The sequence below is a fragment of the Rana temporaria genome, chromosome 8 (genome assembly GCF_905171775.1).
Source record: "Rana temporaria chromosome 8, aRanTem1.1, whole genome shotgun sequence".
NCBI lineage: Eukaryota > Metazoa > Chordata > Amphibia > Anura > Ranidae > Rana > Rana temporaria.
Window position 1 is genome coordinate 153,331,305 of NC_053496.1, and position 27,752 is coordinate 153,359,056.

A 27,752-nucleotide genomic window follows, 5' to 3' on the forward strand; every position below is an offset into this window, starting at 1 on the left:
AACTACATTTTGTTCACATAAATGGAGCTTCTTTTGGTGGTAATTAATCAGATAGAAAATGTAAAACAGAAAAAAAAAAAAAAAAGAAAAAAAAAAAAAAAAAAAAGCAGGCATGGGACAGGGTACATAGACGCCCTCCCAGAAATTTAGGCCCGCACTGTAGCCATCTTTCAGCTACAGGCGTGAGGAAGTTAAAAAAGGTTTATTGTGGAACAGAACCAGTCGGAGTGACATCAGCACTGTCCCAACTAGTTTCGTCCAAACACACATTCTTAAGGGAGAGAATGTCCATATGGTCGAAACTAGTCGGAATAGAATCTCAGTGCTGACACCACGCCTCTGTATAAGAATGTCCATTTAGACTAGTTGGAAGAGAGCCTCAGTGCTGATGTCATGCCACTGTACGATTCTAGGTTGTCAACAGCTTTCATAGTGAGTTTTTAAGTTTTTTTCGCTGTCACGTTGTTTTAACTGGATGACTGGTTGTGTTCCACAAAAAAACTTTTTTTAAACTATTACACTATTGTCCGCTCCTTGGTGAGCTCTATCTGTTCCAGTGGGAGTTGCCCTTTGCTGTTACCTAAGCGGAGTGATTCCAGAGTGCAAGTGCATATACCTTCAGAGAAGTGCCCATGAAACGCGTTGTGTCCACTGTGTCCAGTGGCGGCCACCCCCCTAATCCGTGCACCTAGTCCCTAATCTACATGCAGGTCGCCTGACGCATTGATTTCAATATTTTTTTTTTTTAAGCACATGATTAGAGGCAGTTGTGACATTACCGAATTAATATTCGCTAATGTCTTCCTGCTTCTCCTACGGCCAATCAGGAAGCGGGTCGAGACCCGATTTACCGGGAGTCTTAGGACGGTAGTGCAGGTTAGGGGAGGCAGGTTTTTTACCCCCCCAAATATTGAGCACCGGCCGCCACTGGCTGTACATGTTACAGCTCATGTAATTTGGAATAAGGTGATGGCACTCTGTGTTTTCGTTACACTACAAGGGTCCTGCTGGATGGTGGAAGACCTATTTTATTTGAATATATATGGACTTTAAGTTAAGAGAGACCTTCACACTTGGCACATTGAACACTGTTTATTTGTATGTTTTTATTATATTCACTGGCTCTGCATCATTTCATATTAAAAATCTACTAGTTTATAACCAGTTTTAGTTCAGTTTGGTATGTGGATGTGTTATTGACTTGGAGGAATAAATACAAAGAGATGAGATGCTATACTTAAGCCCTGTACACACAATCGGATATCTGATGGAATCCAATCCGATGAATTTTTTCGTCGGATATCCGATGAAGCTGACTTTCATCAGTCTTGCCTACACACCATCGGTCAAAAATCCGACCGTGTCCAATGCGGTGACGTAAAACACTACGACGTGCTGAGAAAAATTAAGTTCAATGCTTCCCGAGCATGCGTCAACTTGTGCAGGTAATCTGGGAGAGTTGGTGGTGAATCCCAGGGTAAAGGCCAAAACAAACTTTTCCGGTGATATATACCTTGTAATGGATGGTACTCATACAGGAATCACTCAAGGAGAAGGCAAAAAAGGAGAAAAGATAGGGGAACAACTCCTCATAGCGTAAAAAAGTTTTAATTAAAAATCCAAAAGTTTACATTAAAAAGTTCCAAACAGGAAATACAAAAGTCACACATGTATATAAAGTCCACATCAATAAAAAGTTTTCATCAACTCACAGCAATATTCCACCTCTAGGAACAAAAATTCTATAGAAAGGAGTCCAAAATAGCGCAGTGGAAGCAATGAGATCCAGTAAAACCCAAACGGTTTTGTCTTATCAGACTTCAACTGGGGTATATGGCTGTTATACCCCAGTTGAAGTCTGATAAGACTAAACCGTTTGGGTTTTACTGGATCTCATTGCTTCCACTGCGCTATTTTGGACTCCTTTCTATAGAATTTTTGTTCCTAGAGGTGGAATATTGCTGTGAGTTGATGAAAACTTTTTATCGATGTGGACTTTATATACACGTGTGACTTTTGGATTTCCTGTTTGGAACTTTTTAATGTAAACTTTTGGATTTTTAATTAAAACTTTTTTACGCTATGAGGAGTTGTTCCCCTCTCTTCTCCTTTTTTTGCCTTCTCCTTGAGTGATTCCTGTATGAGTACCATCCATTACAAGGTATATATCACCGGAAAAGTTCGTTTTGGCCTTTACCCTGGGATTCACCACCAACTCTCCCGGATTACCTGCACAAGGATATCCACCAGAGACGAAGACCAGAAAGGGCAATCGGCCCACACAAGCTCTAAGGACCCCCCACCGTATGGTGAGCTGCGGGTCGACATCAGCTGGTAAGCGTATTTAATCTATCCTTAGCTTAAAACGTTCTACTTTCTGGAGATGTGCTGAGATTGGATAGAGGGGATAGTGTTCTACTACCTACCTAGGAGAATACACAAACACTCCCTGTTTGTTTGAATGGGACTATAGAAGGGGTACTTTTACCCACCTATAAGAATATAATACACCATTTTTTGTGTGCTGGATTTGGACTATACATTTCCACCTATGAGGTCATTGATTTGTTTTTTCACCTTGTGGTCACACAGATAATGTATTTTGATTATACACTTGTTTGATATTGATTTGTCACGGTTTATATGCTGAGGACTATTAGTCATCTCAGCCCATTTGGGGGTATATTTGTCCCCTTATTGATTTATATGATTTATATGTTGGTTTCACCTTATATATATTTTCACTTATATTCACTGTGGACCAGATGTGATATTTGGGTTCAATTCACCATCACGTCTATTTAATACTAGGAGATCCCACATCTAGGGGGACCTCGGTTGTTTGGCGCTGCACTTTTTGTTACATTTATTCTACAATTTTTCCATTGTTGTGTTGGCTGCCTCACCATTTGTAGTATTTATTTACTTACTTTCACTGATATTCTATAGTTTAGCGCAATATATTTTTTAACATGCGTCAACTTGATTCTGAGCATGCGTGGATTTTTGACCGATGGGCTTCCACACAGACGATCTTTTTTTTTATGGGTTTTTTATCCATAGGAAAATTTTAAAATTTTAAAACGTTCTATTTTTTTACACCGATGGAAAACAAACCGATGGGGCCCACACACGATCGGTTTGTCCGATGAAAACGGTCCATCGGTCTGTTTTCATCAAACTTACCGATCGTGTGTACAGGGCTTTACTGTTACTGCCACTAAAAATGGCCACTAAAAACATGGTACTTTTGTGTATGGAGATGCATCTGCCACTCACCTGCCTTGTCACTGTGCAGCACTGAGTGCCCAGTGACCAGGTCCCAGTGCTGTCACAGAGGGGCATCATAATTGTAAATTACTATTTAAGCCTCAATAATAGAATTTATGATTTACAATTCGCATGAATAATTAGGAGACTGCATCACTTTTGCTCTGGCTGCAAGGCTCACTGTGGGTGTTTCATGTCATTAGAACCTGCAAAGTATATCATTACAAATATTAGCAGACTGTTCACAAATTTGTAAGGGATATGCAACTCAAAGCTCCACAACCAAACCAGTAGGCCCCACCCCTTGTAACCACGCTGTCATGGGTACAACCCAAACTACTTTGACATACAGTACACATGATGTGCCAAAGGAAAGAGATGCAACTCCTAGCCACTGTTTGCAAGAAAATTCTAGAATTGCCCTATATGGTCAGACGTTTAACCCCTTCCCGCCAATTATACACGTGCCCTCATGGAAGTGGGTCTTTATCCAGGGGGCTGAATATACAGTATGTGTACCAGCGTTTGTGCTTAGAGCACACCGTGCTAGAGACCGGGCTCTCACCAAGTTTCGTACCAACAGGAGGCCCGGTTCCTGATCACCTGCTCGCTGTGATAGCCTCCGATTGGCTATCATAGTGATCAGTCACTGTACTGCACATCCCTGTGTTTTTAGTTTTTTTGTCCTCTTGAATGGAGAAAAATATATTTTATCTTTGGAGAAAAATGTAATGAAAATTATAACTCTTCTTTACTCTATCCTTTACGATAGGATAAAAAAAAGCTAAATTTGCATTATTGTTTCTGTGCCCTATTTTGGGACAGCAATACCACATATGTATATGTAATAGGGCCCAAACAACATAGACATATGTGGTATTGCCGTGATGGTCAGGAGCAGGAGGATTTATTTTGGCTTGTCTTTTGGTGGTAGTTTATGGTAACTGCAAGAAATATACAGCTATCTTTCTCTTATCGTCCATGGGCAGACACAGCTCCTTAAATCTTGACAAGTGGGTTATGTTCCCTGTTTACAGAAGAGGACTAGGCAGAAACATGTTAGATAATTAAATACATGTTACTTTAACAGAGTTGAAAAGCCCCGCCCAGGGGGCGGTCCCTCCAGACATAACCCTCCTTCCTGCAGTATGCAGCCTCAGTTTTGTTCTGCCTAGCAAAGGAGAAGGATGTATGGCTCCCTTTGGGCCCAGCGCTCTGAGGAAGATTTTTATTTTATTTTTTCTTGAAAGAATCTTCTATCAACTGTCAGCTGAGAGACAGGTTGGATATATAGATCCTTGTAATCTACTCAGTCCAGACAGCGAGCGTGAGCACACCTTTGCAAAAGAGGCTGGGTCTGCCACGACATACCCCATGACTCCTGGGGTGGCTGGTGAGCTTTGCTCTGAGGTCCAAACCTGACTGGGCTGTGGTGTTGTCTCACTCACAGTGGACCGGGCCTACAGCTACCTCCATTGTGGTTGTAGGCCTGTCGGGAGGGTGGTACGTCTGGCCTGTGTTTCTTTTTCAAAGAGGAGTTTGGACACTGTTTAGCTTCTTTGGGCTTTCACTGTTCAAAATGCTGCGTTTTGCCGCCATTTTTGCAGCGCTGTCGCCATTTTTTGGGCGATTTTCAGTTACTATTGAAAATCCCATTGGCGGCCATTTTGTTGTAGCCGCGCTCCTGGTCTATATCAGACCAGGACCTGGCTGTGGCTCAGGTCCCCGGTTCTGTTTTATATGGAGACGTGGACGGTGGTGTAGTGGTTCACTCCCTCACCTGGCAGCAAGAGAGTCACGGGTTTAAATCTGGACTCCAACACAAACTGCCTGGAGATTGCATGCTCTCTCCCTATGTCTGCGTGGGTTTTCTCCGGTTAATTTCTCCGGTTTCCTCCCACACTCATATGACATGTGTGTAGAGCACTTGTCAGTTTGCTGTATGGAACTCCCTTATGCTGTCTGTGCAGCGGAGGTTTCCTCTGAGGACTCTGTCTTTTTTGTGCAAATCAGACCGCTCTTTGAACGCTATTCCTTATTTTTTTCTTTGACTAGTTCATTTATAAAGGAATGGGAAATGCTGCAGAAGTCTTTTTAGTTCCTCAGCGCTTGGGGGGTTTTTCCCCTTTTGAGGAGAGTTTTTTTTTTTTTTTTTTATAAACACATTCTCCTCAGGTTGTTGCTCTCCCTATAGAAGGGACCCATACCTCAGGGACCTTACTGATAGGAGGTCCGAGGCGCTGACCCGCTTCATGTTTACCATGCATTGCGACCTGTTGTGGCCGCAATCTTGGTGTCTGACACTCTCTGAATGAGCAAGGTTTTACACAGACTGTGGAGGAGTACCAGCTCCCTCTCTAAATTATTAGACTGGCCACCAGTTGTTCCAGAGCCTTCTATATGTCCTTGATGTCCAGAGCTTCTGTTTCAGCGGTGGTTTTGCGCCGCCTGATTTGGCTGAATTGCTGGTCTGCTGACCTAGCATCTTAAAATGCCCTGGCTGATTTACCCTTCAGGGGTGGGATGTTTTTTGGTACCTCGTTGGATGACATTATCAAGGATGTCACTGGGGGTGAGAGCACTCTCCTCCCTCAGTCCACCAGGGGAAAGGAGCCGTGCCGTGGGCCGGGTCCTTCAGTCCCCACTCAGAAGCTGTATTTTTGCGTCAGTCAGGGCCTGCGGGTTGACCCTCCCAGGCCGACTAAAGGCTCAACTGGGGGACTGAAATGTCCCTGGGTGCGTAAGCCGAACACGCAACACGGAATCCATTCGTTCATTGGTAGTTGCGCTCCATCCTTGGACATCAAGGACGCTTACATGCATGTCCCATTTTGCGCAAGTCACAGAGATTCTGTGCTTCGCGATTGGGGAGGTCCACTGTCAGTTTGTGGCCCTTCCTTTTGATCTAGCGTCAGCACCAAGAGTTTTCACCAGGGTGCTCGCACTTATCCTAGCTTTGCTGGGACAGCGAGGCTTTGCCATCATGGGCTGCTTAGACGCCCTTTTTCTGAGAGCAGCTTCTGGCTCAGAATTAGTGGAGGATGTGTCTATAGCCATTGTGGACCCTCCGAAAATTCGGGTGGGTGTTAACCATTTTGAAGTCGATCCTGGTTCCGACTCAGCGTTTGGAGTACCTAGGGTTGATCCCGACTCCTCGGTGGCGAAGGTTTTTCTTTCCCTGGAGAAATTGCAGACTCTTCAGTCTACAGTGAGGGTGTTGGCTTCATGCAATCGGTCATTTCTCAGTTTTGCATGCGAGTCCTGGGCCTGTTGGTAGCCTCCTTCGAGGCGGTACCGTATGCCCAGTTACACACTCATGTTTTCTAGTGGGAGATACTGTCCAAGTGGTACAAATCTCTTTTGTCTCTGGATCATCAGAACTGGTGAGCCACCTACTCAGAGTCTCTCTGAATTGGTGGCTGGGATCCCCGACTCTTCGGTCTAGGAAGTCGTTTCTTCCCGTTCAGTGGACGGTGATTACGATGGTCGCCAGCCTCACGGGTTGAGGGGGGGCTTATGGCGGGTGCAGTCAGCCCAGGGTCACTGGACTCTAGTGGACTCCTATCTACCGATCAATGTCCTAGTACTTTGGGCGATCAGGCTATGCCTCTTCTCGTGGTCGAGGAGGTTAAAGGGTCGCCCGATCTGGATTCAGCCGAACAACGCCACGGCCGTGGCTTCGGTCTACCATCAGGTATACTGGCAGGCGGACTACCGGACTCGCCAGATGCTGGACCAGGGCGACTGGTCTCTGTACTTGGAGGTGTTTGCAGGAGGTGAGATTCACAGGGCATGGATCTCCTGGCCGCTCGTCTCGACCACAAGGTGTCAAGTTCGTCGCCAGGTCTAGTGATCTCTGTACGGACGCGTTGGTGGTCCTGTGGGGTCTGTATCGGCTACTTTATGTCTTTCCTCCATTGTAGTTGCTTCCTCGGCTGCTCCACAGAGGGGATTCCGATGGTTCTAATCGCTCCAGATTGACCTTGGCGTCCTTGGTACAATGGTTCTGTCTCAAGGTCCCGTATTTCCTCCTGTGGTACAGTCGCTGGCTTGCACGACATGGCTGTTGGAAGCCAGACTTTAACCACTTAACGACCGCCCACTGTAAATATACAACCTGTTTTTAAAGATGGATATCTCGGTAACGGCAGCAGCTGCTACCACAACCAAGATATCCATCTCTTCAGTGAGCGGTTCTGTCAACGATAACGGCTGTCTCCGCGGCGTATTCGTCGCGAGATCGCCGTTATCGGTGGCGGGAGAGGGGCTCCCGCTCCCTCCGCCGCCTATCGGAGCCGTTGGTAGCGGCGGAGGCGATCGGGTCCTGCTGCCTGCTGTGTGGGGATGCGAGTGAGGGCAAGATGGCCCCCACCCGTCTCCATAGCATTGCTGGGCGGAAGTGACGTCAAAACGTCAGTACCGCCCATGCGTCTTAAAGAGATATTTTTTTGTTGTAATTTTTTCAAATGACAAAATTTCCATTTTTTTTTTTTGCATTTAAGTCTAAATATGAGATCTGAGGTCTTTTTGACCCCAGATCTCATATTTAAGAGGACCTGTCATGCTTTTTTCTATTACAAGGGATGTTTACATTCCTTGTAATAGAACTAAAAGTGATAATTTTTTTTTTTTCAGTGTAAAATATTATAAAATAAATAAGAAAACAAAATTAAATGTTTTTAAAGCGCCCCGTCCCGACGAGCTCCCGCGCAGAAGCGAACGCATACGCGAGTAGCGCCCGCATATGAAAACGGTGTTCAAACCACACAAGTGAGGTATCGCCGCGATCGTTAGAGCGAGAGCAATAGTTCTAGCCCTAGACCTCCTCTGTAGCTCAAAAAATGCAACCTATAGATTTTTTTAAACGTCGCCCATCGACAGTTTTAAGGGTAAAAGTTTGACGCCATGCCACGAGCGGGCGCAATTTTTAAGCGTGACATGTTGGGTATCATTTTACTCGGCGTAACATTATCTTTCACAATATATAAAAAAATTGGGCGAAATTTATTGTTGTCTTATTTTTTTAATTAAAAAAAGTGATTTTTTTCCAAAAAAAAGTGCACTTGTAAGACCGCTGCGCAAATACGGTGCGACAAAAAGTATTGCAATGATCGCCATTTTATTCTCTAGGGTGTTAGGAAAAAATATATACAATGTTTGGGGGGTTTTAAGTAATTTTCTAGCAAAAAAAAATGTTTTAGTCTTGTAAACACCAAATCTGAAAAACACCTTCTGTCCTTAAGTGGTTAAGAGACCGGGGGTTCTGTCCGTCTCGGTCATCCCACCCATGCTGAAAGCAAGGTAGTATCCTCCTTTACCATAGCACCTATGTCTCTTTGTGCTAAGAGGTGGTGTGACGGCCACGGACGAACTCGGTGTCCAGGGTGCAGCTGTTTTTACAGCTCAGAATGGATCTAAAAATTGCCTTAAAGTGGAGGTTCACCCAAAAAATACATTTTTAACATTACATTCAGCCGAGTTGTTGGAAGCGGCGGTGAAAGTCGGTATGTACGGGGGAAAAAAAAACAAAAAACAGCCAACTGTCATTAGGACAACTCGGCTGAATGTAATGTTAAAAATTTATTTTTGGGTGAACCCCCGCTTTAAGCACCGTTTGGGGGCAGATTTCAGCCTTGGTTGTGTTTTTTGTCAGTGGCCTTTTGCGGCCCATTCCCTGGTGGGTACCTCTTTGTGCTAGGGGTTTGTCATATACTTCCCCCCTCTTGGTTCACCTCTTCCTCCATGAGTTTGGACTCTGGTGATCTCGATTCTTCCTTTTTGGAAACATCGGAGAGATTCTTCTCTTGACACCATCTCAGAAGGTGGCATTTTTAGTGGCCATTACTTCTGTCAGTAGGGTTTTTAAGTTGGCCGTCTTGCCTTGCAAGTCGTCATGCTTGATCCTCCATTAGGATTACGTGGTGGTGTTTTCGAAGGTGGTTTCGGCCTTTCGCCTGAACGAGGACTTTGTTCTTCCATCCTTTTGTCCTTGGCCGGCACATAATAAGGAGGTTGCGTTTCCTACTTTTGTGTCGGTGTCTAGTCCACAAAAGGTCCTGGGGGTCTCGTCGACCACCATTTCTCGGTGTATCAGGCAGGCTGTCATACAGACCTATGCTCTTAGGGGCCGGGCGCCCCCTTTTCTGGTCACGGCACTTTCGACCAGGGCAATTGGTGCTTCCTGGGTTTTCCAACATTATGCATCTGTCTCACAGGTGTGCGGGGGCGGCGACTTGGTCATCCGTTCACATTTTTTCCAGATTTTATATGGTTGCTGTGAGTGCATCTTCTGATGCTTCTTTTGGCCGCTAGGTTTTGCTAGGTTTCTGTTTACTGTTGCGCCTCCTCTGTTGAGGAGCTCTGCTTGTTTTGTGGTGTAGTTAAAATTGGTTTTACTGATACTGTTCCCACCCCTCGTTTTTGACACTGCTTGGGGATGTCCCACTTGTCAAGATTTAAGGAGCTGTGTCCGTCCATGGGCGATAAGAGAAAATAGGATTTTTTGTACTCACCATAAAATCCTTTTCTCTGACGTCCATGGATGGACACAGCACCCACCCCTCCTTTTTAGGTTTGTACTGCTTGTTACGAACTGAGGCTGCATACTGCAGGGAGGAGGGTTATGTCTGGGCGGGGCTGTTCAACTCTGTTAAAGTAACACGTATTTAATTATCTAACATGTTTCTGCCTAGTCCTCGCCTGTAAACAGGAAACATAACCCACTTGTCAAGATTTAAGGAGCTGTGTCCGTCCATGGACATCAGAGAAAAGGATTTTACAGTGAGTACAAAAAAATCTTATTTTTTTTTTTTTACTATTTAGAGCCAGTTTTCCTTTGATAGTAAAAACAAATAAGGGAGATATTTATTACCATTTACCACCAAAAGAAAGGGCAACTTGTTCTTAAAAAAAAAAAAAAAAAGAAAAAAAACACACATCTGGATACAGAATTCGTTGCAATGAAATGTAGTTTTACCAATGCATGTCAAAGATGAAAAACTCTGTTCAGATGTTAAGATTTGTTTTAGCTTCGTCACAAGGCGTTATTAAAGGAAACAATTTGAGCCGTTTTGTTCACTTTTTTATTGAAGTTTTCTTGACTACAGATCTACTTGAAATAGACCTAAAAAAACTGGTAATTAGCACAAACTTCAAAAAAAATACAAGTGCTGTTCCATCACGCAACATGTAACTTTAAATGCAATGTAATCAAGCAGCGTGCAAGTCTTGAGGGTGGCTACACGAGACTGATCTGTCAGACCTATTTTTAGCACAGTTAAGTGAAGCGGTGCTTTAAGTAGTTCAGCCAAGTGTACATTCTTTAACAGGTGGGAGCTAACAAGCAGGGTTTCTGCTGCTTTACAGTGCATTGATTGCCACTGGAGTCACAGCTGCACATTAAAACACTGATCAAAACACACCTACCTTTATTAGCCAGGATCTCTTCCTCCAGGTAGCTGCAAAGGTAAATGAATTGAGTTAATTAATATCCCACAATGCTTTGCTAAATGCTTAGAAGCACAGTGCAGACCAGCCCATTACCTGCTCTAGACAAACACAGGAGTCTCTATGTCTAATCAAAACTTTTGGCTGAATTGTTACGCTAGGTACACTCAGTCTTTTTTCAACCCAGCAGGCTGAACGAAAAAAACAATGTTAGTTGTAGAGATCTCCTCCGTTGTATTCCGTCAGCGGGACTGCCCCTGCCCTCACCAGAACACACTGATCAGCGCTGATCACTGATCGGATGCAGGTTGGATGCTGGAGACCTCTACATAGAAAGAATTGCCATTGAAACACAGGAGTTGTTTCATGCAGGATTACTACAGTGATCTGAAGAAAATACACAATGGACACCAAGATTAGGGTTGGGTTCACACTATTGTGAATTGGATGCGGGTTTCTTCGCATGATAGGAGAGTGCGACTGGTTCTCAATGGATCCGGTTTACAGATCTCCGGGGCGGCCGCGGAAGCACACTGCAGAAGAGTCCTGTGCATCTTTGTCTCCGTTTCAGGTCCAAATTCAGCCAAAAATTCAGACCTAAAAACGCACACACCGGACCCCCTGCTGTGAGCCGCGCTTCACACAGTGTGAACCCAGCCTCAAGTAAGCCTATGTTTTTTAGTAGTGAAAAGTTAAACCCCTATGAAGGTATTTTCTGCTGTGTTGCACTGGAGAGATTTTTCTTCACTTCCTATTCTGGAGGTACAAGAGGAAATTTTCCCAAAGCATCACTAGAACATTTGTCCTCATTGGATGATTTACCCTCACCTCTTGCTCTGGCGATAGACAAGTAAAGATTTTGGCAGTAAAAGTTAAAAAATTGGCTAACCCTTCCCCTTCCCTATCTGAAACCAGGTAGGCCTTTACATACACACTCTAAACATATCCCCAACTAAAAGCACCTAGCATTAGGTCAAGGAGTGAGTTCTGTCACATGAAGGTTTGGGTAGGGCATGCTTATTCTCCCCATGTCCTGGTAAAGGAACGCTCCACTTGAGCAATGAAGAGTGAGTACAATACTCATCTGACACTTATGTATTTAAGTGACTACCATCAAGGAAAGCCCAGTTGTAAAAGGCTTTACAAGACTATGTTTGTTTCAAATTGTTATAATAATTTAAGGCCAAATTCCAGGAATTCGGCACACAGGAGAGAAAAAACACTCAGGTGTGGAAATCTTCAAGGTGATTACTTCTCCCAGAACCAAGGGTGCAGGCAATGCATGTGTGATTGCAAAACAAAAGAGCAAATTCTTCTGGACAGCCGCACACCGAATAAAAATTGCCTTTATTGTAAAATCCCAAAACAGTACTACATGTCACAGCACACCCGTAAAGCTGGCGCGTTTCACACTATTAGTGTTTAGTACTAAACACTAACATAGTGTGAAACGAGTCAGCTTTACCAGTGTGCTGTGACATGAAGTGCTGTTTTGGATTTTACAATAAAGGCAATTTCTATTCGGTGTGCGGCTGTCCAGAAGAATTTGCTCTTATTTTGCAATCACAGGAATTCAGCACACTATAAGTTCAGTCCAACGAGGTGTATGACACCTCCTAGGCTTAGCTCTATTTAAATTTGACGGTTTTATAGTTCCTCCAGAAGACCAAACGCTGATCTGGATCTTGAACAGGAGAGACGCTGCAGCTGCTATGTCTGCCCCTGCCCTTCTCCTGCCCATTCACAGCCTTTGTATTAGGTAAACACATTTACAAAATACAAAGGCTTCTCAGAATGGGCAGCAGAGGGGAGGGACAGGCATAGCAGATATGTGTGCCCCTCTCTCACAGCCCTGAACTGTAATCCCTGGCAAAGCAATAAGCCTGTCAGATATAAAAGGAAATGAGATAAGCCCAGGGGGTGTCATGCAGCTCTTTGGACTTAACTTATATTGTGCCTTCACTTTTAACAAAGTGGCTGAATTCCTGGAATTCATATTTATTCTTACTGGTCAGGTATAGCTATTTGTCCTATTAAATCGGTTTTCTTTCCCTCTAAGGGAGGCACTTTAGCTCTGAAAGTCAGCTGTCCTAATCCAGTGCCAATACGAGACACTTTGCAGGCCTGCTGCTGTAGCAGAAAGACTATTCATGAAACCGTCATGACAAAGCATTCAAATTTTTGCTGAGCCTTTGTTTTTCAATAGTTTTCTAAATGCTTCCCATACTATGGAAGCTTACAGAGAGCTTACCTGTTATTCACATTAAGTCCAGGCAGGAGGTAGGACACCCTCTGAGCACTTACGGCTAACTTTTAGAGCCATAATGCTACCTTTAGGAGTGAATATAAATAAATAATGGGACAAACAGCTATCCTTGACCACTGAGGCTGCACATTTATAACAACTGCCGAGTGGAAATTCATAATAAATATGCTCTCCAACGGGTAAAGCTCCCAGGACTCAAAATGAGTCACCTTAAAGGAGTTGTAAAGGAAAAAAAAATGTTTTGCTGAAATGACTGTTTACAGGGTATAGAGACATAATAGTTAACTGATTCCTTATAAAATTGATTAAAATAGATAAAAATATCAATCATATAATGTACCTCTAGTTTCTTTTTTGCATGTTATCCTGCCTCTGTGCTAGACAGAGCCATAGAGCAGTGATGGTTTGGAAAATGAAACTAGAATCTCCCATTACTGTGGTCATCAGGAAAAAGACAACCAGGAAGTGTCCAGAACAGAGAAGGATCACAGCAACATCAGAGCAAAAGCGAACAATGAGGACATGAAACCAGGACTGCAGTAAGGTAAAGGAAGCTATTTATCTAAAAAAACAAATCCTTTAGTGACCCTTTAAGAAGTCTTGAGCAGCCCAGAAGCTCTGAAATTTGGGGTGCTTGCTTATTGAACCTCTGAAGACAGATTTTTAACCATTCCCCTTCCACTATTGGTGAGTAAGGTTGCACATCACACCGAGCGACTAATAATAGTTCCATGCAGAAAAAGGTCCCTGCAAAGACATTTCCATGAACACACGGGCAACCTCCAAATATCTGCTTTTCAGCCCTGCTAGCGGTTAAGGAACGCAAGCACAGGTTCTGCATAAACAGCTTACCCCATACACAAAACAAAAAAACATGGGGTGTACTAAAAGAACAAAAAATTACCTTACATAGTAGATGAGGTTAAAAAAAAAGACTAGTCCAACCTGTGTGTGTGATTATATGTCAGTATTACATTGTATATCCCTGTATGTTATGGTTGTTCAGGTGCGTATCTAATAGTTTCTTGAAACTATCGATGCCCCCCACTGAGACCGCCGCCTGTGGAAGGGAATTTCAATCCTTGCCACTATTACAGTAAAGAACCCTCTACGTAGCTAAAGGTTAAACCTATTTTCTTCTGATTTTAATGAGTGGCCACGCGTCTTATTAAACTCCCTTCTGCAAAAAAAAGTTGTATCCCTATTGTGGGGTGACCAGAATGGTATTTGTAAATTGAAATCATTCCCCTCTTAAGCATCTCTTCTCCAGAGAGAATAAGTTCAGTGCTTGCAACCTTTCCTCATAACTAATGTCCTCCAGACCCATTATTAGCTTTGTTGCCCTTCTTGTACTCGCCCCATTTCCAGTACATCTTTCCTGAGGACTGGTGCCCAGAACAGGACAGCATACTCCAGGTGCGGCCGGACCAAAGTCTTGTAGAGTGGGAGAATTATCGTTTTATCCCTGGAGTTAATCCCTTTTTTAATGCATGACAATATTCTGTTTGCTTTGATAGCAGTAGCTTCGCATTTACTAGGACCCCCAGGTCCTTCTCCATCCTAGATTCCCCCAGAAGTTCTCCCCCTAGTGCAGGGATATGCAATTAGCGGACCTCCAGCTGTTGCAGAACTACAAGTCCCATGAGGCACAGCAAGACTAACAGCCACAAGCATGACACCCAAAGGCAGAGGCATGATGGGACTGGAGGTCCGCTAATTGCATATCCCTGCCCTAGTGTATAGATTGCCTTCATATTTTTGTCACCCAAATGCATTATTTTACATTTTTCTACATTAACCCTCATTTACCTCATTTTACATTAAACCTCATTAGTTACTCACCCCATTAATTTGTTCAGATCCTCCTACAAGGTTTCCACATTCTGTGGAGAAGTTATTGCCCTGCTTAGCTTAGTATCGTCTGCAGATACAGAGATTGAACTATTTAATCCCTTTTTTTTACTGCATGTCAATATTCTGTTTGCTTTGTTGACAGTATCTTGGCATTGAATGCCATTGCTGAGCCTATCGTCTAAGGACTCCCAGGTCCTTTTTCATCCTAGATTCCCCCAGAGGTTCTCCCCCCAGTGTATAGATTGCATTTATATTTTTGCAACCCAAATGCATTATTTTACATTTTTATTCATTAAACCTCATTTGCCATGTAGTTGCCCACCCCATTAATTTGTTCAGATCTTTTTGCAAGGTTTCCACATCCCGTGGAGAAGTTATTGTCCTGCTTAGCTTAGTATCGTCTGCAAATACAAATGGCATAGCAAAAAGTAAAAAAGTAGTACTGCCAATTAGTCAAAATGCCACCTCTTCTGAAAATATTCTGCTGGTAGCATGTTTGTTTTTCCCGCCAGACGTAATTGTTCCTCCCACCAGCTTGTGTGTATATTTGAGATATAATATATATATCAAATAGTTTTTATTGGATTTAAAATAATACAGATAGACAAATCCATCTGGTAACATGGCAGATGCAGCTGCCAACAATTGTACTATATATGGTGTCTACAAAATACAAAGGTTGTTCCGATGTAAATGAATAGACCAGCTCGTATATTTTGTAATGACACATGAGTCAGCAGAAGAAACCACTGTGACCGATGGCGGAAGTAGGCATTCCATACACCCAGAAGTATGGAATACTTGAAGTAGTCTTGGAACAGCAAAAAAAGGTAGCGTTTCAACCATCAGACCCCAGAAAAATACCTATACATGTTTTCATTTTGGAGGGTTAAATCCCATCAGCTTTTTGTTTCTGCCATTTGTCTCACATTGGGGAGATTTCCCTTCAATTCCTGTCCCATAGCCAAAACAGGAAGTGAGAATAAATCCTTTAAAAAGTGAGGGAATTCCTGGATGTCCCCAAAAAGTCATCAGAACTCCCCCCTCTATTCCTATTCAGCAAAGACAACCCAAAATTTGGGATTTTCTTTCAATCTTGGTGATATTGGTAAGCTGGACAGATAGAGCACAATAGAACATTTGACAGGTGTTCTAATCCCTCGCCACTATCTAAAACTAAAAAAAATGCTTACCTCTGTCCTGGAGCTAGACCCCAGAGTCCCAAAGACTGTTGACCCACTACTTCATCCATGAGTCTCGGTGACGGACTAAACCTGCTTGTATGGGGGCAGGGTGATCAGATTGCCTGCCTCACCTAATCTATAAAAATCCAGTCCTTCACCATTACTAACAGACTGATCAGTAAGTCAGACAGCAGCTGTTAGGACTCAGACAAGGGTCAGGTAAACATTTATTGGATAGAACTAGGGGGAAATTTCCCTTCAATTCCTGACATAGCCAAAACAGGAAATCCCTCCAAAGTAAGTGAATCACTGGTTGTCACCAAGGTCATCAGAACTTCCCCCTTTATTTCGGTTCTGAAGACAACCCAACATTTAGGATATTTTGTCACATAAAGAGAACAGTAAGACAAAAAAAAAAAAACTGACGGTTGTTTTAATCCCTTCTCCACTCTAAAACAAAGTTCTATCATTAGTTATACTTTAGGGTCAGCTAGTCTCCCTGAAGATGCAATTACAAAAATGGTTCACCAGACCTCCCAATGCTTACCTGTCCTGGAGCTGGACCCCCAGAGACCCAGGTCTGTTGACCCACTACTTCTTCTGTTATGCCGCGTACACACGCTCTGAATTTCCGACAACAAATGTTCGATGGGAATGCGTTGTCGGAAATTCTGACCGTGTGTAGGCTCCATCGGACATTTGCTGTCGAAATTTTCGACAACAAAAATTTGAGAGCAAAATCTGTTCTCGTAAATTCCGACCGTGTGTAGACAATTCCGACGCACAAAATTCCACGCATGCTCTGAATCAAGTACGAGGGGGAAGCGCTCGGTCTAGTAAAACTAGTGTTCGTAATGGAGATAGCACATTCGTCATGCTGCAACGGACTGAAAAGCATGAGGCTGAAAAGCGCGAATCGTCTCTCACCAAACTTCTACTAAACACGACTGGTATTGAACTTCCCTTTAATAGTGCCGTCGTACACGTTGTACGTGACAGCGTTCTTGACAATCGTAATTTCCGACAACATTTTTGCGACCGTGTGTATGCAAGACAAGTTTGAGCCAACATCCGTTGTAAAAAAAATCCACGGTTTTGTTGTCGGAATGTCAGATCGTCTGTACGCGGCGTTAGTCTCAGTGATGGACCAAACCTGAATGTATAGAGGCAGAGTGATCTTGTTGCCTGCCTCACCTAATCCATACAGATCTAGTCCTTCACCATCACTAATAGGCCTAGCAGAAAGTGAGGCAGCAGCTGTTGGGGTTCTGAGACTAGGGTCCGGTAAGGCCTCTTTCACACTGGGCGGATCAGTAATGTTCCCCCCCGTGCAACTCCGCTTGCTCAGCGGGGATCGCTCCGTTGATCCCCACTGAGCCGGCAGATGACAGGGCAGTCCCCGCACACTGTGCAGGGACCGCCCTGTCTTTTCTCGGCTCCCCCCTATGGGGGGGATCGGATGAAGACGGACCGTATGTCCGTGTTCACCCGATCCGCCAGACAGAAGGAAAAGTAGTTTTTTTCCTCCGTCACACTTTGGCGGGTCGGCTCCATAGAGGAGCACGGAGCGCCCGTACAGGTCGGCAAAAAAAAAACTGACAGACGGACCTGTACGGGTGCTCAGTGTGAAAGAGCCCTAAATGTTTATTGGGGTTAAGGAGCCAATTTGGAAACCTATAGGGAAAAGCAGCTTTAAAATCTATATCCGATTTGATATTCAGTGGAAGGGTTTTTAGTTCCTTTATCCCACCTCACCATAACGTTACAGTTATACTTTCTTGATACTCCAACAGTGAGATTTTTCTGCCATTATTCCCAACTATGTTCCTGTCCACTTATGAGTTTTACTTGTTTCTGCTCAATAAAATTAGCCCAGAACTCTCCTAATACTGCTTATTGTTGATAAAGATGAACAGGCCAAGGGAAAATGTATTAGGCCCCTTTCACACAGGCGGATCGTTGAGGTCCACCTGTCAGTGTTTTCAGCGGACCTGAAGGGGCGCTCCATGCAAGTCTATGGAGCGACGGATGTCATCGGTGACCATGTCCGCTGACATCCGGTCCAATCCGCTAAAAATCAGACGTATGGCGATACGTTCGCCACCCGTCCTGGTGGATCTGATCGGGTGAGATGCTGTCCGTTTTTGTCCGATCTCTCCATAGGAATCGGCGGTGCTTGACAAGCCCCTCCCTGCTCAGTGAACAGAGAGGGACCTGTCATCCGCTGGCTCAGCGGAGATCAACAGAGAGATCTCCCGCTAAGCTGAACCGCCCAGTGTGAATGAGGCCTAAAATCAAAACATCACTTTGGACACCAACCATCTTGATTATTGATTACTAGTGCAGGCTAAAAGCTCTTTTCATCGGAACACCCTGCTTTGAAGAGAAACTCAAGTCTTGACAAGTGGGACGTCCCCAAGCAGTGTAAAAAAAAAAACGAGGGGAACAGTATCAGTAAAAAACACACAACGTCAACCCAAAACAAGCAGAGCTCAACGGAGGAGGTGCAACTTTAAACAGCCGCCTGCAAAACCTTGCGACCGACCCTTAAGAGCATAGGCCTGTAGGACGGTTTGCCTGATCCACCGAGAAATGGTGGCCGACAAGACCGCCAGGCCCTTTTGTGGACTGGATACCGACACAAAAAGTGAGTCAGACCTCTGAAACTGAGCCGTAGCAGACAGGTACACTCGCAAAATGCATACCACGTCCAATGCATGTAGCGCAACCTCCCCGTCTGACAGAAATAATGGCCACCAAACAGGCCACCTTCTGATATAGTGTCAAGAGAGGAATCTCTCTGATGTCTTCAGAAACCTCTCTTTGAAGAACCGAGAGCACCAGATTCAAATCTCAAGGGGGAAGAGGTGGTTTAAGAGGGGGAAGTATATGACGAACCCCCTGCACAAAAGGTACCCACCAGAGAATGGGCCGCCAAAGGCCGCTGAAGAACACAGCCAAGGCGGAAATCTGTCCCTTAATGGTGCTTAAGGCAAGTTTTTGATCCACTCCACGCTTTAAAAACAGCAGGATCCTGGACACTGAATACGTCCGTGGAAGCCACCCGATCTCTTCGCACATAGAGATGTGCCGCCGTGGCTTTGTCCGACTGGATCCTGATTGAGCGACCTTGCAACCTCCTCGACCAGGAGGAGAAGCATAGCCTGATCGCCCGATGTTCCAGGACATTGATCGGCAGACGGGATTCTTCTAGAGTCCAGCGACCCTGGGCCGACTGAACCCCCCAGACGCCCCCCTAGCCTGTGAGGCTGGCTTTCGTCGTAATCACCGTCCACTGGAAGGGAAGAAATTACTTCCCGGACCGAAGAGCCGGGGATCTCAGCCACCAATTCAGAGAGACTCTGACCAGGTGGCTGACCTGAACCTGACGATACAGAGACAATGGATATTTGTTCCATTTGGACAGGATCTCCTTCTTGAACACTCGAGTGTGGAATTAGGCATACGGCACTGCCTCGAAGGAGGCTACCATCAAGCCCAGGACTCGCATGCAAAAACGGAGAGATGACCATTTGCAGGATGCCAACACTTTCACTGCAGACGGAAGAGTCTGCAATTTCTCCAGGGGTAGAAAGACTCTCGCAAGTCCAGAATGAACCCCAGGTACTCCAAGCGCTGATTTGGAACAAGGACCGACTTCTGAATGTTTAATACCCACCCGAATTCTCGGAGGGTCTGGCTGGCTATAGATACATCCTCTTCTAATTCGGAGCCAGAAACTGCTCTCAGAAGAAGGTCGTCTAAGTAGCCCAAGATGGCAATGCCTCGCTGTCTCAGCAAAGCTAGGATCGGTGCGAGCACCTTGGTGAAAACTCTTGGTGCCGAAGCTAAACCAAAAGGAAGGGCCACAAACTGATAGTGGTCCTCCCCTATCGCGAAACCTCTGGTGACTTGCGCAAACTGGGACATGCAAGTATGCGTCCTTGATGTCCAAGAACGCCAGAAAGTCCCCCGGATGGAGGGCAGCTACAACCAATCGAATGGATTCCATGCGGAACTTCCGTACCTTCACAAAGGCATTTAGGGCTTTAAGGTCCAGGATCGTACGGACCCCGTCCTTCGGGACCACAAACAGATTCAAATAAAAACCCTGAAACCTCTCATCCTGCGGGACGGGAAAAAATCACCCCGCAACTCAACAAGTCCTGCACTGCCCCTAACAGGGCAGCCCGACGAGCCGGAAAGAGAGGGAGACTTGAGTGAAAGAATCTGTTGGGGGGATAGGAAAGAAACTATCTTGTACCCCGAAGAGACCACCTTGGAGACCCATTGGTGGGAGAGCAGGGAGGTCCACCGAGCTGTGAATCTGCGAAGCCGTCCCCCCACCCATGAGTCGGGCAGGGGCAAGAATTCATGCAGTGGCGGGCTTGGACACCGGCTTGTTGGGTTTACGCACCCAGGGACGTTCTTGTCCCCCAGCAGAGCTCTTGTCGGCCTGGGAGGGTTTACCTGCGGACCCTGACTGACGAAAATACTGCTTCTGCGTGGGAAAAGAAGGACCCGGCTCACGGCGTAAGGGAGAATCAGCCAGGGCTTTTTTTGGAAGCTTGGTCAGCAGACCAGCATTTCAACCAAATGAGGCGGCGCAAAACCACCGCCGAAATAGAACCCATGGATATCAAGGGTGCTGCATCCAGTGAAGCATCACAGACATAAACAAGGCCCTAGACTAGCTGGTCCGCCAGCCTAATAACCTCGGGAGGGAGTTGGTGCTCCTCCACAGTCTGTTGCAAAATCTTTGCCCATTCAGTGAGTGTCTGAGACACCAGGGTTGTGGCCACAATAGGTCGCAAGGCAGACCCCAGCATGGTAAACATGGAGCGGGTCAGAGCCTCGGACCTCCTATCAGTCTGGTCCTTAAAGTCAGGGGTCCCTTCTATAGGGAGAGTGGTTTCCTTATTTAACCGGGAAACCGGAGGGTCCACTACTGGAGAAGAAGCCCACTTTTTTAAGAGGCTCTCCTCAAAGGGGTACCGAACCGACAGGCGGTGAGGAACTACAAAGGCCTTCTGCATTTTTTCCCATTCTGTATCAATGAATTTGTCAAAAAAGGGTACATAAGGAAAAACCTTCACAGAGCGGTTTGATTTGTGCGACCCAAAAAAGACTGAGCCCTTCAGTGGAAGACTCAGCAGCACTATCCAGCTTAAGGGAGTTCCTTACAGCATTGATAAGCACACTGACAAGTGCCCTGTCATGTACCGACCCAAGTGAGGGGTCTTCCTCACAAGGAGGGTCCTGGTCCACATCCTCAGACAAAACAGAAACAAGGACATGAGCCGCAACCAGGTCCTGGTCTGAGTCAGAGCATTCCCCAGGGAATAGTGTGGGAGGGGGCGCGTTTTACCCCCCTTGACGCATTCCTGACAGGCATACAACAGCGTTGGAAGTAGCTGTCGGCCCTGGTGCACTGTGAGTGAGACAACACCACAGCCCAGTCATATGTGGACCTTGGAGCAGAAAGCTCACCGGCCACCCCAGGAGTCATGGGGTATGTTGTGGCAGACCCAGCCTCTTTGCATTATATCTATATATCCAGCCTGTCTCTCAGCCGACAGTTGATAGAAGATTCTTTCATGAAAAAAATAGAATAAAATTAAATTAAATTTTCCTCAGGGCGCTGGGCCCAAAGGGAGCCATACGTCGTCCTCCTTTGCTAGGCAGAAATAAACTGAAGCTGCATGCTGCAGGGAGGAGGGTTATGTCCGGAGGGACTGCCCCCTGGGCGAAGCTGTTCAACTCTGTTAAAGTAACATGTTTAAATATCCAACATGTTTCTGCCTAGTCCTCTCCTATGAACAGGAACATAACCCACTTGTCAAGACTTGAGAAGGCTGTATCCGTCCATGGACGATAAGAGAAACTTTGTTTTTCAGTTTTAGATGTAAAGGGGAAAGGGTTAGAACCCCTGTCATGTATTTATTGCTGCCTGGGACACCCTTTAGGGAAACCTAATCTCAGAAAGCAAGAAGGAATGTGGACAGTGGTCTGGAACATAAGTATTGGGGGTAATCTAGAAATTTAGGGCAAATCACCCCAGTGGGGGCACCAACAAAAAAAAACTAACTGAGGTTCCAGCCCTTCCCTACTATATCCATAGCTTAAAATAATAATAAAAAAAAAAATTATATAACATACGGTACATAAATATCTTCTGTATAGATGTTGTTCACAAGTATATCTATAGCTAAAATGTTTTGTTTCCTATTGGATCGAATCAGGAATAGTTAAAACATTCAGGGTTTTTTTGGGGGTTTTTTTTGCATCCCACATACCACGGGGGGATTCTCCTTCACTTCCCATCCTTTAGACACAGCAAGAAGTGGGAGGAAAGCTCTCCGAAGTAAGGGGAGTCTTCTAAGTCCTTGTTCACACCTGGGCAATTTGTCATCCTTGGCCGTCACACGAAAACGCATGATAGGAGGAATCCTATTATTGTCTATGGGCATTGTTTACAACTATGCAATAAGCTTCTATGCAACCGTGGAAAAGGTGCAGGTTTCTATTTTTGATGCAACATAAAGCTTTTTTGGCCCCGTAGTCAATGAAAGTGCATCAAAATGCAGATGCACAAATGTAAACCTAGCTTTAGACATCTGTCACTGTAACTGGTGTCTATTGTCCACCACTGAAAGATGGCCCTCTATTCTGGTTCTGGAGACAACTCAAAATTGCCCTCACTTACAGTTCCTGTAAAAATGGCCACGAAAAATAGAAAGGATGAATCTACAAAGCAGGGACACAGGGGTTCTAGCACTACACCATCCTATGCAACTATATAAAAAATAAAAATAAATCCGCTTTAAACAAACCTTTAACGTGAACCTGTCTTGAGAGAAATACAAAGTACTGTGGACCCCTGCCTCAAAATGCTAGGTGCCTGGCTGTTATGCCAACTGTACAAACACATAACAAGTCTTCAAACTGGATTAAAAATTCAGTTCAGAAATTTTACAAATCTCTGGCTCTATTCCCTTATACATTTCCTAACTGTTGTCATGCATAAAGGAATGTGACACAACTGACTGCACCTGTCAAATATACCAATACCAAGGAGGTAAAGATCACATCTTCATGACACACCCAGAAGGTTTAACGCATGGCGTCTTAACAAGTGGGAAATCATACTGATGGGTTTAGTTGTGCTTTAACAGGGTCAAGTTTTGGCTAAGCAGTCCAGACAACCTTCAGGAAGTTGCTGGTTACCTTAAAGGGACCCTGTAGATTGTAAACAAAGAGGGTTAGGATTGGGACTCATGCACACAGGTGTATGATTTTACATAGGATCTTACTGGCAGCTTGTCCTTACACTGTACACGCAACATTTGAACTATTGTTACATACATATGGAGCATATCAGGTAACTCCTACCTCCTAAAGTTCTTGGTTGCTAGGATGCAGGAAACAGCCACCTGCCAGTGTTCTTGGCTGCTAGGATGCAGACCATGCCTACCTCCTAGTGTCATTGGTTGCTAGAATGCAAGCAACTTATACCACCTAGTGTCCTTGGTTTCTAGGATGCAAGCAACTCATACCGCCTTGTGTCCTTGGTTTCTAGGATGCAGGCTACACCTCCCTCCTAGTATCTTTGATTTCTAGGATGCAGGCCACTCCTATCCCCCCCTAGTGTCCTTGGTTGCTAAAATGCAGACCACTCCCACCTCCTAGTGTCTTTGGTTGCTAGGATGCAGGCCACACCTACCTCCTAGTGTTCTCGGTTGCTAGGATGCAGACTATGCCTACCTCCTAGTGTCATTGGTTGCTAGAATGTAGGCCACTCCTACCTCCTAGTGTCCTTGGTTACTAGAATGTATGCCACTCCTATCTCCTAGTTTCCTTGGTTACTAGGATGCAAGCGACTCATACCGCGCCAAGTGTCCTTGGTTTCTAGGACGCAGACCACTCCGATCTCTTAGTTTCCTTGGTTGCCGGGATGAAGGCCACTCCTACCTCCTAGTGTTCTTGATTGCTAGGATGCAGACCACTGCTACCTCATAGTGTCCTTGGCTGCTAGAATGCAGGCCACTGCTATCCCAGTGTCCTTGGCTGCTAGAATGCAGGCCACTGCTACCCCAGTGTCTTTGGCTGCTAGAATGCAGGCCACTGCTACCCCAGTGTCCTTGGCTGCTAGAATGCAGGCCACTGCTACCTCATAGGGTCCTTGGCTGCTAAAACGTAGGCCACTGCTACCTCAGTGTCCTTGGCTGCTAGGATGCAGGCCACAACTACCTCCAAGTGTCCTTGGTTTCTAGGCTGCAGGCCACTCCTACCTCCTAATGTCCATGGTTGCTAGGATGCAGGGGGGCATTCAGGACTAATACCATACATTTGTGCTAAATGCTGAAGCACAAACACTGTACATGTGTACAGCATTAAATATGGTGCATATGCAGGACCGTGGACACAGATTTTTCTAATTTTTCCCCCATACAGCTGATCGCAAATTACAGAGCTGTGCATACCTGTGTGCCTGGGTACATATAATAAAACATAGCTTTATTCAAATCTGTGAAAAAAATTAAATAAAAATACGTATTACAGATCTTACAGCGATAGTAAACTTTACTGCATTTTTTTTTACAAAATGAGCCCCTGTAGTAGTATACCATAATGTGCTAGTTTCCAGACTTGCCTTCAAAATGGACCCCTTCAGAGCTGTGCTGTTACCACTGCTGGCAATTCCATCCTTGCCTGGTTATCCTTCCAGGTTTTCACTCTTTTGCCATTTGAATGGCTGGGCCCTGATGATGTAATCCCCAGGCATATGAACAGGAATCATCATTGCGGTATGGTGCTTTGCAATCACGGCATACTCAGTGTGCCTTGCATGAGCAGTGACATCAGTTAGTGCCAATGTGACTATCTCTTAAATTTTAGAAGTTTAGGAGATATAGAACAGTAACTACAGGTAAGTTATATTATAAAATGACCCTTAGGTACAATTTAAGCTTGAGAAATTGCTACCACTTTACCGCAGCATATTTTAGACCTGTGTGCATAAGCCCCAATATCTACCCTTTCTCAGGCAAAACACCTTCAGTATTAAATACTTCACAGTGCGATTCCTCCGGGAAGTGCTATGTCACTACAGGACACAATAGCGACCAGTGGGAAGGCCAACAGTCCCCATGTCAAATAGGAGTAAGAATATTTAATTGTTCATCGGGAAGCAACGTCAACCCCTGACCTTTTGCTGAGCTACACCAGCTGTAGCATCAGATGCATGAGTATCCGGTTGCAATGCTGTGATTCCACCCACCAGCTAAGTCAATACAGTTCTGCAGCAACGCAGTGATGACACAGCATGGGCGGTGGAACCATCATGGGCACAGGTGTTGGATCCATCAGAGACACAAGTGGTAGATCGAACAGGGGCATTGGATCCATCAGGCACACTGGATGGTGGATCCATCAGGGACATAAGTGGTGGATCCTTTAGAGGCACGGGTGATGTAACCATCATTGGCAAGGGTTATGGATCCATTAGGGGTGTGGGTAGTGAATCCATCAGGGGCACAAGTGATGTATCCATCAGGGGCACAGGAAATGGATCGATCTCCTGTGCCCCTGATGGATCCACCTTCTGTACCTCTAAAGGATCCACAACCCTTTACCCCTGATGGATCCACCTTCTGTACCTCTAAAGCAGTGATGGGGAATCTTGGCACCCCAGATGTTTTGGAACTACATTTCCCATGATGCTCCACTACACGGCAGAATGCATGAGCATCATGGGAAATGTGGTTCCAAAACATCTGGCATGCCAAGATTCCCCATCACTGCTCTAAAGGATCCACGACCCTCTACCCCTGATGGATCCACCTTCTGTACCTCTAAAGCAGAGGTCTTCAAACTAAGGCCCTCCAGTTGTTCTGGAACTACAATTCCCATCATGCCTAGTCATGTCTGTGAATGTCAGAGTTTTACAATGCCTCATGGGATGTGTAGTTCCGCAACAGCTGGAGGGCCGTAGTTTGAGGATCCCTGCTCTAAAGGATCCACGACCCTCTACCCCTGATGGATCCACCTTCTGTACCTCTAAAGGATGCACCACCCTCTACCCTGGATGGATCCACCTTCTGTACCTCTAAAGGATGCACCACCCTCTACCCTTGATGGATCCACCGCACCTATCTTTGATTGATCTAACGCCTATGCCCCTGCTGGATCCATCTCCTGTGCCCCTGATGGATCCATCAGGGGTAGAGGGTGGTGGACCCTTTAGAGGTACAGAAGGTGGATCCATCAGGGGTAGAGGGTGGTGGATCCATTAGAGGTACAGAAGGTGGATCCATCAGAGGTGCATGTTGATAGTTCCATCGTCTATGCCTCTAATAGATCTATCATGAGCGCGGGTGTTGGATCCATCAGTGGTAAAAAGTATTGGATCCATCAGGAGCCCAGGCAGTAACACCATCTGTGGATTCAATACTAGGCACTGACATAGAAGTAAATTAGCGTCTCTGACATCACTTATTTTGGGTCCATGTAGCTGTGGGCACATCAGCCAGATAAGAAGCATTTTCAGAAGGAGAGGTCAGCAATGTCAGTCCAGGTATTTCTCTCAGGTCAGACAATGTCTGGTGCTATGATTCACACATAAATAAGAGGTAATCCCAGGAACAAGGTGGCCCCTATAATCAAAGGCCCAAGACGGGAAGGAGATCACACCTCATCTATTAAGCAGTAAGACACAGCTGACACTAACAGCCATAGCCACGCCCACATGCTAATTAGCAATTCGACTCCGCCCACTATGTAAATAAACTTACTGTCACGCCCACTCCAACTTTTTTTTCTCTCCCCCCCCTTCCCAGTTAGTAACGTCACGCCCACCCTCATCTTAGCCCACCGCAGCTTCAACATCCAGACCCCGCCCCCATTTCGTAACGTCATTCACCTGGGCCTTCCCCCAAGGCCTAGCTCCTCCTCCTCCCCAGGCATTTCACGGCGGCTTCTCCTCCTCCGCGGACACTCTGCCTTCCTCCTACGGGAGGAACCCCCAGTCACAACCTCTTCTTCCCCGGCCGCCCCCTCGGCCCCTGGTGCCCGGTTCGGGCGGACCTGCGGCTCCGGCCCTCCCGGCATCCGTCCGTCAGCCAGTCCGCTCTCCACTGTGCGGCACTGCGCAGGCGCGGAGCTCCCCCTCCGGGTTAGCGCTTTGACGTCACTGCGGCGTACGCACCCCCTGGCGAGGACGACCGGGCAGGGATGCGCATGCGTAGCCTGGTACCTGTCAGCTTGCGCGTGCCCGGTAGCTCCGTCCACACACAGCGTGATTCAAACCCCGCCCACGTCTGCTTCCTTCTAGCTTGTCATTGGTCCGCGGGTGAAGGTGGCGAGATTGTGCGCACGCGCAGCGCTGGCTCAGCGCTTGTATGGATTTCGGGATTTGTAGTTTGGGTGAACTTTGGATTCGTTTGAAGAAACTTTATTAGTAAATAACATTCTGCTGATGTCGTAGAATACGTATTAGCCGCTGACAGCCTTAGGAAGTAATGGAAGTTGTAAGAAGTCAGCTTCTTGAGGAGACGGCTTTAGAATGTTTTCCTGTACTCTACATGTCATAGGAGACTGCTAACACAGCTGTGAGGGGACTACAGTCCCAGCATGATATGCTTTCAAGTCTGGAGTGACTACATGCCTTGTTCCCAGCTGTGGAGGAACTACAAATCCCAACATGCTGTGCACACAGGTGTGGGAGGATTACA

General features: G+C 45.6%; 1 protein-coding gene across 4 annotated transcripts in view; it reads right to left on the bottom strand.

The window, feature by feature from the left end:
- Window positions 1-27,187, bottom strand: part of ZFP91 (ZFP91 zinc finger protein, atypical E3 ubiquitin ligase) — a 136,330-nt gene extending 109,143 nt beyond the window's left edge. For 2 of the 4 annotated variants that reach the window (XM_040320893.1, XM_040320892.1), the window contains exons 1-2: window positions 26,942-27,187; window positions 10,696-10,727 (exon numbers count right to left, since the gene is read on the bottom strand). In XM_040320893.1, coding sequence (XP_040176827.1) covers window positions 10,696-10,727; window positions 26,942-27,129 — 220 coding nt within the window. In that variant the 5' untranslated portion in view covers window positions 27,130-27,187. The remainder of the gene's footprint in view (window positions 1-10,695; window positions 10,728-26,941) is intronic. The other 2 variants (XM_040320894.1, XM_040320895.1) reach the window with 2 other exon arrangements.
- Between the last annotated feature and the right edge of the window lie 565 nt (window positions 27,188-27,752).